Source organism: Bipolaris maydis (genome assembly GCF_028858645.1).
Source record: "Bipolaris maydis strain C4 unplaced genomic scaffold PSV08scaffold_3, whole genome shotgun sequence".
Classification (NCBI taxonomy): domain Eukaryota; kingdom Fungi; phylum Ascomycota; class Dothideomycetes; order Pleosporales; family Pleosporaceae; genus Bipolaris; species Bipolaris maydis.
Genome location: NW_027093859.1, coordinates 709,309 through 724,240, shown reverse-complemented (window position 1 = coordinate 724,240; position 14,932 = coordinate 709,309). Strand labels below are relative to the sequence as shown.

Sequence of the window (14,932 nt, the reverse complement as noted above, 5' to 3'; positions counted from 1 at the left end):
CTCTATTGGTGGTTTCAAAGCCGGGTTAGCGGCCTGACTTTATGTGGTTGCGACAGGCGTTGGTGTTGGACCCCTTCTCTGTCTTTTTGCTTTTTTTTTTGCTGGGTCCGCTTGGACATGGTGGGACGGCTGAGTTTACCCCTCATTGCCCCCACTTTCGTTGCTGTCGCAGTTTTCAACGCCCCGCTTCTCGCGGCTGTCATTGCTGCTGGGGGATTTTGCTTTGGTATGTTTATTTTGTAAATACTCAAAATTTCACATATTACCTGGCAAGATGGCCGAGCGGTCTAAGGCGCTAGCTTCAGGTGCTAGTAGAGAAATCTGCGTGGGTGTAAGTTTCAATCAACTACTTTGGCTGTTCAACAGCATTCTAACATTATCACAGTCGAATCCCACTCTTGTCAACATTGTTCTTTTTTTGCACTCTGTTGTATCTATGCATAGGCAATGAAGATATAAAACAACTTTTTTTCAATCCTTCTCAAGTCCATTGTCTGGGCGGTTGTTGTGATTTCGATTATCTTTTTTTTCGCAACGAGTTGAGATGAATGAGGTCTATATATAGAAGCCCGCTCTTGTCAACATCTCATTTGTTTTGCCTGTGTAGACATTACATATATTGGTTTTTGCCCCTGCAAGTGCACTGTCAGAGTACGTAAGCCATGATTGCTAATTGGTGTGCTTTGGGAAGTTGATGTTACCTGCTTCGAACTTTGCTTTATGGCGTTGCCAGTTAGTTGTCCCAAAGCATACAGCAAAATTTGTTTGTCAACAGGTATGTCATATGTAATGTAACAAATCTTACGTTTGTTCAAACACCCAGATGCACTTCTATTGTGAAACATCTCTTCGAGGGATGTTTCCTTAATTTCGCCTCGGCTTACAATGGGTTATTAGTCTAGGGACATGCTTCTTCTTATCGAAGTATTTTATGAGCTGTCTGCATCGCGACAATAGACCCATATTCAACGCCCATATAATAGTAACAAACTTTGATTACCTAAGAAATCTTGCGGGAAATCTGGCGAGTCTTTCGTTAGTTAAATTAAGACCCCAGAATCGAAACTCTGAAGTGAGCTTCGCTATCTCTACATAATTACGCGTATATGAACTACGCCAAATGTACCTCTTCTATTGATGAGTATCAAGACATGCATACCTACAAGTGGCTAGCTTCCTTCATTCTGGAAACAATCCTCTTATCCATGTAAAGCTGAAATTTTCCTCGGCATTGTTTTGTATCGACTACGGGCTGACGAGGCGTGTCGGTCCAATCATGCGCCGTACTATTTTTCATTCATTTTGAGCTCTATTCAAAGAAGCGCACTTCTTTAATTCAGTACTTTACCAGAAGTAGTAAGAAGCCGTCATCTTGCGGAAATAAGGGATGTGGTGGTGATATCTTACCGAAAATACTGGTAAGCCGAGCCTCTTGTGAGTGGCCAGATGGTCGTTTACTTCGCAAACTATCCTGAAAGTACAAAAGATTTGCCAATTCTCGAACTCGTAAGCCTGAAATGATTAGAAGGAGGGTTCTGAGTGGGGAAATTCGGGTTTACCCCGTGCGATTCCGATAGTAGTCTGAAGTTCCTCGCTACTTCACGTCAGCACGTTGTTTACAAAAAAGTGTTCCACGGATTTCTGTATAGTTGTTGATCTACTCTGGTAGAGTTCCAGCCATGGTAAAGGCTGAACGTACTTTCTTTCACATGCGGGTTTGGCAAGGTTGGAACAGGTAGACGCCAGTGAGTATTCAAGGTATCACGTGGCATGGGATGTGCGACAGTATGAGACAACGAGTTAAGGATTCAGAGCTTATTTACTTATTCATTATTCTCAAGTTGACCAAATCGTATGTTGTTTTTCTACAAAATGCTGAGTTCACATAATAGGCAACCGCTCCTTGTGTGTGCTCTTTGCTACTATCATGTGAAAGAGATTATGCGTTATTTCCCGGCCCCATGCACGTGAACAATTTCTCTAGCACTTTCCAAGATGTTACAAGTAATAGCGACTTGGTTCTTTCCGACTTGACCAAGAAAAAAGAAGGAGATATCTATCTGAATCCTTCTTATTGGAAGGATTACAGTGAAGATATCTACAACAGCACAGTATTGTCAGAGCACTCATGACGCATTCTTACTAAAAATATACTATGAAGATCTGATTACAAGACGCTCTATGTACGATGAATGATTGAGTGCTGGCGTTGTATAATGTCCCAGATTTGGATATAGTAATCTGAGAGTCTGATGGTTGTAATTTAACGAGGGCGCCATGGGCCTGCCTTTTGTGCTAACTTGGCAATAGTGATTGGATGTTAAAATGACGCAGCAGGTATCGGCGGCCGACTATTCCAAACAGAAGCTCAGCGCCCCGGTAGCAACATCCCTCTTTCTCGTGTTGTATATATCTACGTACGTGGCAGTTCTCCATATGACACATGTAGTCCCACGACCATTAAACCAGAAAACGTCTGATGTTCGAGATGTTCCATTCGACATACCGTTATATCCTTCAAACCTCTCCCAATACACGACATATCGATAGTTCTAGACTGTAGGATGGTCTGCTTCTTCGACCAACCACTACTTGCTCATATCACATTCAGATGCCACTTCACATGCCACAAGTACAGGTACTTTCTCATGACTGTTAAAGTGTACCAGTACCTAACAGTGATGCAGGCTAATCATGTCTCCTCGAACTGTCTCCAATCCCAACAAGAATTCTCGCCGTCTGATATATCATGGCCGAAATCCTGTTCTATTCTTCCATCCACCATCGATGATAAACTCAAGACAATTTCAATATCATCATCATTCATCATTCACAAAACCTCTTCTCATTCCATGCCAACATCATAATGGCATCCTCTGGCAGCAAACGGTGGAGTGAGGCTGGACCATCAGCCAACTCCTGGCGAAGTCGAACCTGCTCCTCCTCCTCCTCTTCTTCTTCATTTTCATCATCATCATTACCATCATCCGACTCCTGGAGAAGTCGATCCTCCTCCTCCTCCTCCTCCTCATCATCATCATCATCATCATCATCATTACCATCACTACCACCACCAAAGTCCCAGAACTCATGGGCAACCGCAAACAACTGGCGGAGTGGCTCCCCAGTAAAGTCCCTTAACAAGCCGGTAACAATACCGGATTTCGATAAACTCATAGAGGGGCAGGTTTTATACCTCGGTGTACCTCCTCCGAGCTCCATCTTCTGGCAACGCCAGGATTCGTCCTCTCCAGAGAGGCATCCAGTGGTGATTGTCGGAAAGTACCGGGGCAAGGACGGAGAAGGATGCGTCAAGGTCCGACTGGTGACGAGTTTCGGTGGCCAGCGGCTTCAAGACAAGAAGCCATTCTGGCAGTGGAAGTTTTTTATGCTCTGTGAGAACTCACAGGAGCAGGCCCAAACGGAAGAGGTCCGTCTGGCCAAAGTGGCATCTGGTTGTGACGCGTTCAAGAAGCGCTGTTACGTCAATCTCAGCCCAAACTCGCTTTACCATATCGAGTACAAGCACCTGGGTATTTTCGCTACCCAGCCAAACATCAGGTTTGACAACCTGTCAACAAGCGAGATCAAGAATGCTCCAGCGAACTGCTAGGTAGCACTTGTTGGCAGGGCCAGATGCCACTCTCTCACCACCGACTTGACAGCCACCCCTCTCTAGACAATGCCGAACGCCACCGCTGGCTCATGCCTGAAGGTCCCCGGCACAACTCCCTCTCTCTCTATATATCTTGACAATGCCGACTGCCACCGCTGGCTCATGCCTGAAGGTCCCCGGCACAACTCCCTCTCTCTCTATATATCTTGACAATGCCGACTGCCACCGCTGGCTCATGCCTGAAGGTCCCCGGCACAACTCCCTCTCTCTCTATATATCTTGACAATGCCGACTGCCACCGCTGGCTTACGCCTGAAGGTCTCCGGCACAATTCTTTTCATTTGGATTCTGTCTTTCCCCTCATCCTTTGTTGTTTAGGGAGTTTTTTTTGTTTCATTTTGGGCAAGCGCGATACCCGGGTTGTGTTTATTTTTTTTCATCATGTTGGACTTTGCGATGGGGTGTCATTTGATCACGCTTCGGTGTTGTAGCATACATCATCAAGATGGTTTTTGAAGTACAATATTCAAGAAGTTTTTTTTTTGGTTGTGCTTGATAAAAGAAATCGTGAATTGCTGGGTGCATGGTGCGAGTTCGATTAGTGCCCACATGTTTTCCTTCCCAATAGTTTCTGAAGGAATGACGTATCATGATGACGAATTTTTCTAACATTATGCAGGGAATTTATAACCATGTACCAAACGCCATGTACAAGGCTTGTTCCAGAAAGCTTAACTTCAAAACACTTACTGGGGAAAAACAAGTACTGCGTCTAAGTTGTACAAAAGAGGTGAGATGTCGACGTGCTTTGATCATTCACGGTACTAAACTCGACTACTACGAACACGTTCAGGGTCTACACATCCCGCTTCAAGCATTTCCTGTCTAACCAAACTTGTCCTACTTCGTATATTGGCTTACGTATTCACGTAACTACGACATCGTCTCGTCCTATACGAGTTTGGATATCGTATAAGCTAAGTTTACGGGAGGGCACTGAAGTCTCCATTGAGGACGTAAAGAAAGAAAAGAATCGCTGGGCAGCGAAAAAAAGGGAGTCGAGACCGACGTATTTTGTTCTTTCAAGGTGATAATAGTGTGTATTATAGGGAACTTTTAATGATTGTTGTAAGATAGGATCAGTGTTTGTTACCAAGTATGGTAATTTGCATTGGGTTGCGAAAGTACATGTGTACATAGTATGATGGTCTACTCGAAGGGTACGCCTTACGCCCACATTTTTTGGCGAATGGAAAACTAGTATCTTTTTTTTAAATGTTACGAAGCAGATAATGAACCATGTTAGAGTGACCGGTACTGACTACGTGAAGTTTGATTGGGTTGTTTGGCAGGTTGCAGTGGTACATCTAGCTACGTGAATTCTTTCTTTTTTGTTTATGGATACGATGCGTAGTTTGCGCATATATTGTCTCGAAGGCCTTGAGTCATTCCCCTTGTTCGACCTAAATCGCATCGCCGTTGTTAGGCCGCTGATTTGCGTTTTTGAACACTTCAAAGCCAACAAAAACATGGTTCACAATGGGACTTTTTTGTCATGTCACTTCAAGCAAAATCCTCAAGATACACGAATCCTCTGATCTAGAGGCATTTTTTTTTCTTCTGATCTTGATAGTTGAAGATTCCAACACGTGCAAGATTTGATGTTGGGCACCTATAGCCGCTGGACCCTGGTCATTGATGGTGTTAGGCGAATACATCTTGAATCTTGCGGTGTCAAATACAGGAAACTCTACCGGTCCGTAGGAATATGACCAAACGCCACGGAGTATATGTGTACTTCATTAATAGGTTGTGACGCTTTCCTTGGTTCTGCCCACATGGCTATTGCATGCGCGGTAGAGTTTCCCTTCCAATAGCAAAGCTACAAAACGCCATCACGCAACGGAACACCGTGTTCCGTTCTGTGATATAGCCAGTGTGATGAGGTGTGCAGCTGCTTATCACATACTGCAATATGGGCCAGCGACGACACCTGCTGCTCCTTTTGTAATTTCTCTCACATGAGTTATGATGGCGCTCCTCTTGTGGCATTGTTACTTGGCAGAGACAAAAACTGGGAAGTGGGAAGTGGATGGCAGTCTAGGCACAAGGCAAATGCGTAGTAATTGGCCGCAGACGCTGTAAATACTGCTCGACCAAACATGGTCAGCGCTCCCAAATCACGAGGAAAGTGAACCGTGTGCACGTATCGGGAAATTCTCTTTTCAAAGCGGTCCAGGTAATCTCGCAGGTGGAGTTTCAGGTACGGTACCGTGGCGCGCCGAGACCCTACCTACAGACGCTTGGATGCTGCGCCACTAGTACGGCTTCCTTCGCTCCAAAGTAATATAGCCTTGACGTTACATTGACATGACAGAACCTGGAAACTATACGTGTTCTGTCTTCTGTAATACATACAATCACAGCCGAACGGGGTGCTCTGACGTGACATGAGAACTCTTGGCACATCTGCTGTCGGTTCCTGAAGCACTAGGGGCGGTTGCCATGAGTATTTGCGAACATGGTACCGTCCAAGACTAAGAGTGCCCACAATCGCAATGCCGCGGCTTCATCCTTGAGCGTTTTTTTTTCAAGCTGGCAGTAAGCCGTTTGAGTTGAGACGGTTTTCAGTCGCATGCTGGTGTCGTGTGTGTATTACGAACTAGGTCAAGTCAAATATTCGTAAGCATCACCATGTTGCTGTTAGTCGCGTTGAAGTACGCGATTGTCCCAATCCCGCCTGGTGTATAATTATCAAAGGCATCGTCGCTAACGTCGCGTAGAGCGTGTAAACGGCCTTGGTCTTGGCAGAAACTGCCCCTTGGCAATCATCGAAGCTGGGGTTTGCAGTGTATGACAGGGTTATTATGAGGGTCGCGGGGCTGTACGAGGAGCGCAATGATGGCACGATAGTGATACCGAAGAGGTGGAAGTAGGCATGAACGATTGGCTGGTGGCCTGGGCAGATTGCGGCAGGCAGCACCTTTATGTTCTAGCCCTACTGCCGACCCCAAGTATGAGTCGAGGCAACGGCATCGGCATCAGCGATGCCATGGAGACATGGTGGAACAGTGGGGGTGGTGCCGCGAAAGGCAGGAGAGGACAGACAAGAGTTGAGTATTTATCCGTCTCTTTGTGCGTACTTATGGTTACATGAAGGAAGCCCATCTTCCCGTGGAGGGCAGCTAGTGCGACCAGAGTGGGCGAGAGTGGTTTGGATCCATTGTGTAGGCGGTGAAGAGGACAATTTGTGGATTCGCACTGGTGCAGTCGCAATGAGGGACGACCTAGGGTTGAGGCGTGTGCGTGCACTGGGCCATGTGTCTTACAGGCGGGCGTGGTGTAGCCGTGAGTGACGGACTGTTGTTAAAGCTCCGAGACAACTCTCCAGCTCCTTCCTCCCCTGTTACTAACGGGTACCCCCACACATAGACACCACATTAACCAGGTCACCCACTAGTCAAGCTCCACGATGTGGTGGTTCGATGGCTCTTAGCGTTGCTACCGCATGATTGCGACAACTTTTCTCACCCTCGTATAGGTTGTGTCATGTTAGGTGCTAGTAATGAACCGACGGGACAGGCCATCACAGAAGCTCAGTCGGCGACTCTGTTTGCTGCGATTGTGGCGAGTGACGGTCATGGCGGGAGAAGAAAAAAAATATTCGCGACTATCCTTAGTCAGTTAACCGTTAGTAGGCGCAAATCAATCCCGGACTACTACTCTATGGAGCTCCTTCCCGAAGTTCAGCCTGGATTTGAGGAGAAATAAGCACATCATCCGCGGCGCGGGAAGACGGCAAGAATTGTTCTCGAAGGCGCTTCTTTGATGGCGCTTCCTTGACAGCGCACAACCATTTTCGGGCGCTGGAGAATGCCCGGGTGCTTTGAGGAGGTTCAAGGCATGAAGGGCATCGTGGGGCCATCGGTGTGTAGCAGCCGACGTGCTCCACATAGAGTCAGCGACTCGAGTCAGATGTCGCGAGGACAGGTGCTCACACTGACACAGTTAGGAGGAATTACACTACACAGTGCTACTGTTAGGAGACGCCACGCACTGCATAGCTGAAGCATATCATGCGCGATGTCCCGATACTTTGAGCTATCGGGTTCGAGAATGTGTCCCGAATGCAGCCGCGGCACCATCACGTGCCAGCTGGCTATAACCGTCTCGCCTTTTGGAAACACTAGCCGGCATCACCGAGCGTCCAGTTCGCGCCTTGTCAGGAGCCGAAGTTTTGGGGCAGCCAGAGCTGAAGATCCTGATTTTGGTTCATGACTTGTCGAGATCGATGAGTCCATCGGCGAAACCCCCCCCCCCATGTCCCATGAATTTGTATCACGAGTGTAGGTCGTCTCACCGACATTTGTGCGCCGGGCGAAATGCATCGGCAGCCCCACCCGAGAGAATGACCGTGTCGAAGGAAAAAGAGACGACGAGAGCAATAACCAGGGCAATATGGGTGGAGATAAAAGTCTTCAAGACCGCAGCGTGAGGAGACGCGCTCAATCTCGGCAATGTGCCGCATAGGGCATCATGTAGACCCCTGTTGAAACAAGCTGCAAATGAGAAGCGTGTCAGAAAGAGCACGTCGAAAGCCATGCTGACAATTTCTGTCAAAAGCCAACGAGGGCGGCTTATTGGTGGTGATGGTGATGAGGAGGTGCAGTAGGCCAGCCTTGCAGTAGCGCTGAGAGGCTTTGGCGAGAGGCGTTCACGATGCCATGCGAATCGAATGCCTGGCTTTCTCAGAGTGCAAAAAGCATGGGCAGACGCGTCGGTGTTACACTATGCTACATCGTTCACGCCAGCGGCCGCTAGGCAAAAGGAATCGGTTGCCACGTGTTGTGACCCCTGGCAGCCACGGCATTATCTCGAGGAGGCCAGGCTTGACTCGTCACCATAAGCACCGAAGATCTTTTCCCTTTGGAGGCGCTATGGGAATTTTATCAAAGAAAACTGCCAGAGTCAGTTTTCTTGCGGCTAGGGCGGCCAAGCTTGGAAAAAACCCTTGCCAGAAGAAAGAAAAAAAAGAAATAATAACCCCAGACCATCACATGTGGGCCAATGGTAGCAGGGATGACGAGATTCTTTTACAGCAACTAGAGGTATTTGGCAGCGCAGGATGCTGAAGCCGCATAGTGTCCCAGTCGCCAAAGTTACGCGACGGGAAAGGGGGGGGGAACTACAAGGGCTTCATCGTTTGTTGCATCACCATCAGCATCATCGTCGTCACGTCGACTGCGCTAGAGTAGAGATATCTGCACAAGGCGGATGCTATGGGCTTAGCTCAGGGTCAGCGGCGGTGCGAGCAGCATAGTCAGTGTAGGAGAATGTAGCCAGTAAGTATGCAAGTACGAACAAGGGAGGGCCATCTTGACTGAGAGTAGAAAAAGATGGGCTCTCTGCCTCGTCGGGGGCCTAATTATGCCGGGCCCCGCGGGTGCCCTGAAACCCAAAAGTGGGCTGTGGGTGTTTATTTCCGGCCGTGTGGTGCAGCCTCGCGCTCAGATGGTCACGGCCCTTGGGGATGGACAGTGTTTGGGCGACTGTGGCGCGGTCCGGGATATGATAGGTGCGATAGGTGGGCAGGACCGAAGAGATGGGCAGCCCGCTGCTTACTCACCACATGCGTGAGGGCGTCCGAGGCTTGTGGTGATGACGCTGCGCTGCGAGCGGTCGGTGATTAGTCGGAGCGATGCCGAGGGCGAGAGGCAAGCGGCAGGCGACGGCGGAGAAGGAGAAGCAGGAGTCGGGGCTGAAAGGACAAAGGGTCCAGGGCGATGACCCTCCACGGGCACGAGTGCGGGCCTATGTAATACGCAGGCAGGCATGTAGTCAGTAGCAGGTGGATGGATGCAGAGGCATGCAGATGGATGCAGATGCGTACGGCCAAGGAGGGATGTCTCGCATGGCAGGCCAGCGAGGCGTTGGGCGTGAGGGCCTTGAGGTGGGGTTGCACACGTGGAATGGCGGCACATCGTCTGTTCTCCAGCCTGCAGGCTGGGAAACACGACAATCTCCACTGGCAGTGTTCCGAGCTCGCAATCAGGCATTGATCGACCATGAGGTAGATAGGGCGCAGATCTGCCGAGTCTGCTCAGAGCTGATGACGACAATGCATGCTTGCTGTGGTGCAGGCCAAGGTGTGATTGGGCACACCTTGTCTTCAACCATTCCAGTCTGGCCGACAGGGCCGGCGCCTGTTGCATGGCGGGCAATGCAGCCACGCTGACCGCGTCTGGGTACGTACGTACTTTTACATGTGTCTGTATCAAACGACCTACATGTGCGTGCGTCAAAGGCTGCGCCGTCGACTGTGCCCACGTTTTGACGGCCTGAGCAACAATGTCTCGGGGCGTCGCGTGTCGACGTGGGTCGCATTACACACACACCAAAAAGAGAGCGAGAGTAGGGAGAAGGGGGGGGAGGCTAGCTACTGTAGTCAAGTGTACCACGGCGTCGTGGGCCGAGCTAAAGGGTCGTTGGCCAGCACAAAGGTTACGCGGGAACGGGTCCTGGCAAGGTGGGAGCAACGGCGATGCAGAGCGGACAGGCAGCTGGGCGTGTCAGGCCATGTGGTGGGAGACGGGTCCTCTCAACAGAGCAGAGGCGTCTTTGGGTCTCGCGTGGCTGCGTGCGGTGATTTGAGAGGATGGGTGTATGTGTGTGTGTACTGTATGTAAGTACATTACATACAGGCAAGGCAGGTGGCGTATCGGTACATGTGCACATGGTTTATTGTATGTACATATATACATATACATATATGTACATACATACATACATACATACAGATATTGATACATACAGACGATAGTAGCAGCAAAGTATGGTCCCATTGGAGCGGACCCCCTGTGGCGAGGCCGTGGACAGCGTCTCGCAAGCCTGGACAGGGGGCGGCAGAGTGCAGGGATGCCTCGTGGAAGCCCACGGCCAGGTGCTCTATTCCATGGTCGGCGGACGTGCAGGCGGCCATGTGTCTCGTATGCGACTAGGAGGCGGGCGTGGCTAGAGCCTTTGTCATGGCCCGGGTCCAGGGCTAATTCGGCGCCATGCTAGGTTCTCTTAGCTGTCTTAGCACGGCGGTGTGAGCGACTGTTCGAGCGGCAGAGACAAAGGCCAATCCCAGCTAGGGTACCCACACATTGCCCTCCAGCGAGCGAGGCCCGCGATTTACCTCTCCGCGAACATCTTCTACTCGGCATGCCCTTCCCTACCACCTCGCTCCCTCCCTCTCCACCGTCTGTCTCTCCTGTGCCTGACAGCCCAAACCTCGCCACCAACGCCCTCTCTCCCGAGCCCTCGCTCTCCCCCGCCGCCGCTGCTGCTACTGCATCACCAACACCGCACGACGACGGCCACAGAGACACCCGCGACCACCAGCCCATTGCACCTGCCTCTGCTCCTGCAGACGCTCTTTCCCGCCCCTTCTCAGTAGCCAGGAGCGACCGGCCCCCGCCTTCCTCGTCCTCGTCCTCGTCCCGCTCCATCAACCACGCCCGCCGCTACACCCTCTCGCGCTTTCCTCTGCTGCGCAAAGGCAGCCGCGAACTAGCCCGCTCGCCCTCCAGCTCCTCCGCCTCAAAGAGCCCCGCAGACTCGCTCTTTCACCCTACCGGCGCCCCACGCCCCTCTCAGTCCATTGCTCGTGGGCCTGAACTTGCAGCCGCCCGAGAGCCTGCTCCTAGCACTCACCGCGACGGCGACGTCATTCCCCAAGAGGCGACAAACACATCACGCCAGTCATTGAGACTGAGAGCACAGAGACCCGACAAGATGCATCAAACAAGTTCACGCCTGCTCCGCATGACGGACGATGAGCGGCCATACACAAGAGTGAGTTCCATAGTCTATTATTACTGTTGATCCTCTCGGTCGCTGTTTTTTGCCGAGCTCACCACGTGGCTCGCCCACGTGGGCTGGCGCCAAAGTTAACATCTTGGTCCGCCAAAGTCAAAAATAAAGGTTCATTCGTACTGAGGAACCCACTGAGCATTTTAGACATTGTCTTCCTCATGGCCAAAATGTATCAGCCGCTCGACTGCGTTGAGCGCTCTTCGCTGCAGCTGCGGGTCTGGTGAAGCGAGCGATGTGCTGTCAGAACCATAACGGCCTGTCTGTCGCTTTCTCTCGATTCACGGCTCGCCTTGTTTCGACCGAACTGCCCAACATTGAGCAGCTGTGCCTTCTTCAGCCTTGTTGGATTGCAAGTAACTCGAAAACTCAACTAACGCACAACACAGGATTTTAAAGATCTTTTTGCAACATTAATGGTCTCGCTTCCCCTCACCGCTCACCGAGTGCGCTTCAGGATGATCGATTACACCTTCACATCAGATGAAGCAATCACCAACCTTGGATCCCTCAAATTCTCCCAATCCAACCGCATGCCCGACCCCAAGGACTCATCACGTGTCGTCACTACAACCACTACCACCACCTTCTCCATGGCTAAGGAGATGGCTCGCTCAGTCTGCCAGAGATTCCTCGAAGCAAAGTTCATCGAGTCGGTAGAAGGCAAAACTGACTTCATGAACAAGAGCTCCGTCTGGCAACTTACACCCAAGGGTATTCACATTCTCGAACGATTCTGCACGCGCAACGGTATTGCTTCAGCGCATGTCCGGGCTGTAATTGAATCCAACAGGAACCCACGCCAACTCGTCGTCCTCGAGCGCAACACAGAAACCGACAAGCTGCACCACGACGAGCAGACTGTCGAGATCATCTTCCGCCGCTTCGTTGGTACCACTGCAAACGAGACTCAGTCAGACTCTGATTCGATACATGAGTTCTCAAAGTGCGACATTGGCGTCAAGCTGGTAAAGCATCGGCCAAACTCGCAGCGTCAGTACGAGTACACATTCAACGGCCGCAATGCCGCACAGTGGCTGATGGACTGCTCCACCATGGTTGACCCCCGCGAGGCTGTTGAGGTTGGATCACTGTTCTTGCAGCTCAAGCTCATTGCTCCTGTCGACCCCCGCAACTCGGATCAGCAATTCCAGCCATCAAAGCAAGTCCATTACTTCATCACTAACCACGGCGAGCGTGTAGCAGGATGGCTCCTCGAGGAGGTACCATCAGGTGGAGATATGGCAGTCAAGTCGAGAGATGGTCTCACTCGTGACTCTAACAGCAACCGCACCAACGTCATCATTCGCAATCCATCCTGGCGCCTTCTATACCGCGAGTTCCTCAAGGAGACCATGTGCGAGGAAAACCTTTCCTTCTTCCTCGAGGTCCAGCAGTTCAACAAGCAGTACAAGGATGCTGTCAACGAAAAGGGAGAAAACAAGGTCGAGGTCATCCGTGAAACGCTCGCTGCTGCTTATGGTGAGTTTGAGAATTCCTATTTTATGACCATGCATTAACCATCCACAGGCTTGTACAATGCATTCTTAGCGCCTGGCTCACCCAACGAGCTGAACATTGATCACAGCCTTCGTACGCAGCTAGCCACTCGCATGACACGTGCCGTTGGAGACGATGCCGCTATGTTGCAGAGTCTAAACGAAGTTGCCTCGCTTTTTGACAAGGCACAACAATCCATTTTCAAGCTCATGTCCAGTGTAAGTGTCTTTTGTACTTGCCGTCTTCTCAGCCCACAGCTAATCTCGATCAGGACTCGGTACCCAAGTTCATCAAGCACCCTAAATATGCTCCTCAGCTACGTGGTCTAGACGCTGCCGCTGCCGCCTCAGCGTAACCGAACTTGTCCTGATCCATTAAATACTATCCGGCTCACCGGCTCATCCTGAGTGGTTTTATTCTTCCTCCGACACCCTTTTTGTCGATCATCGCATCGCTTCTCCTACTCCATGCATCCAGTCGCAGACTGTGGCGTTCCGTGGGCTTCTAGGCCAAAACAAAAAAACGTTAGCATAGGGTGGCTGTTTGTAAGATTGCCTTCTTGTCTTTTTTTTTTATCATTACTTTATTTTCGGCTTTTCTTCTCCGGTTCGATTACAATAGGGTTGCTATCTGCGATCCATGTCTTTTCATGTTTGCAAGCTACGCTGAGAGTTTTTGTTCCCTTCCAGTGGACGCTGAAATAGCGATCAAGACATTGAGATTGCTCAACGCTACTGGTTGGTCTATTGGCTTTCCTTCCTTCCTTCGGTCGCCCTCGCCTTGTTTGCATACAAGCGAGTCCACCCGACGACGATCGGCACATTTGGATGATGTAACTAGTATATCCTTCACAGCCCCCGGACATTGCACCCTTCACACCCGGGCAAACATGTGGTTAACGCCCTGCATTGGATTGCGGTATATGGGTGGGGGTGCATACGGGACGCAGGAAACAGGGACTGCAGGAATGATGGACGGTTTGAACAGCACTACTGTACCCTAATTGGGGGTTTTTCAAGATACCCTGTCTGACTCTATAGAAGAACTCATGATGATATTTTCCCAACGCGCTCACTTACATCGTGTTACCAAGGGTAGTCCTTGCTGTCGAGTTCTAGCGCTCTTTGATTAGTGTATCATGGCACGCGATCAGTCACATCCATATGCACCTCGAGCCCCTCAAACTTTACTCCGGAAATCTCTCCATCAATCTCGCGTGGCGTGGCATTTGGCGTGGCCCTGAGCCCTGCCAATGCTCGGTACATTCGGCCTACTTCTTTACATGCATCTTGTCACAAGTCCATGGGCAGTAGTCAACGTCACTGCTCCGCGAGTGCCCGGGTCCTGACTCGTATACGTAGATAGCATATCACAATACTATACCATATAGTAGTAAGTATATACGCGTCTGCTTCTGTCGGGCTTGTGCATCGCCCCGAAAGCGTCTTCTGTGGGGCCGTTTGTTTTTGGTGATATAGGGTCTCTGATGGGGGGGAGGGACCAGACTCCGCGATGTATGGTTGGCGCGGATTTGCCCGGACCCATGGGATCGACCTCGGCATGCACTGGTCAGGTAAAGGCAATGGGAAAACGTGGGTTTTTGGGGAATGTCTTGCCGTGCGGAGATTTGAGTTACCAGAAGGAGGGAAAGAGGGTTGTGCGCCGTGAAAGGGTTGCGACGAGGCCGATAACGTTTTGCCACGATTAAAAGACAGATGACCCTTTTGACGATCGATTGCGAGCATTGCTCATCGTAAAGGAATATTATCTTTTCATTTCAATAAAACACACCAGGTTTTTTTTGCGGGGGTTTTTTTTCGGGTACTTCGGGCTCGTATTTACGTGCCTGTAGTAGTGAAACTGCCACAACATCGCGATTACTTATCACATGTCGTCGAGAGAAGGGCTGAGTCTCCGATCTGCGCTCCCCCCCCTACCATCGTCGCCCAACGCTTCCAC

The 14,932-nt window shown here is 50.4% G+C and overlaps 3 protein-coding genes across 3 annotated transcripts; 2 read left to right on the top strand and 1 right to left on the bottom strand.

Annotated features, from left to right (window-relative positions):
- Positions 1 to 2,866: 2,866 nt before the first annotated feature.
- On the top strand, positions 2,867 to 3,613 carry PSV08DRAFT_244597 (uncharacterized protein; the record flags this gene model as incomplete). Its single annotated transcript, XM_014221374.1, has 1 exon — positions 2,867 to 3,613. The coding sequence occupies one exon, from the start codon at positions 2,867 to 2,869 to the stop codon at positions 3,611 to 3,613; it is 747 nt and encodes a 248-aa protein (XP_014076849.1).
- Positions 3,614 to 9,234: 5,621 nt separating this feature from the next.
- PSV08DRAFT_244596 (uncharacterized protein) lies at positions 9,235 to 9,828 on the bottom strand (the record flags this gene model as incomplete). Its single annotated transcript, XM_014221373.2, has 1 exon — positions 9,235 to 9,828. The coding sequence occupies one exon, from the start codon at positions 9,826 to 9,828 to the stop codon at positions 9,235 to 9,237; it is 594 nt and encodes a 197-aa protein (XP_014076848.2).
- Positions 9,829 to 10,822: 994 nt separating this feature from the next.
- PSV08DRAFT_385878 (regulator of G protein signaling domain-containing protein) lies at positions 10,823 to 13,475 on the top strand (the record flags this gene model as incomplete). The annotated part of the gene is made up of 4 exons (XM_014221372.2): positions 10,823 to 11,455; positions 11,863 to 12,955; positions 13,004 to 13,191; positions 13,245 to 13,475. 4 exons carry the CDS (start codon positions 10,823 to 10,825, stop codon positions 13,326 to 13,328), a joined length of 1,998 nt encoding a protein of 665 aa, XP_014076847.1. The 3' UTR covers positions 13,329 to 13,475.
- Between the last annotated feature and the right edge of the window lie 1,457 nt (positions 13,476 to 14,932).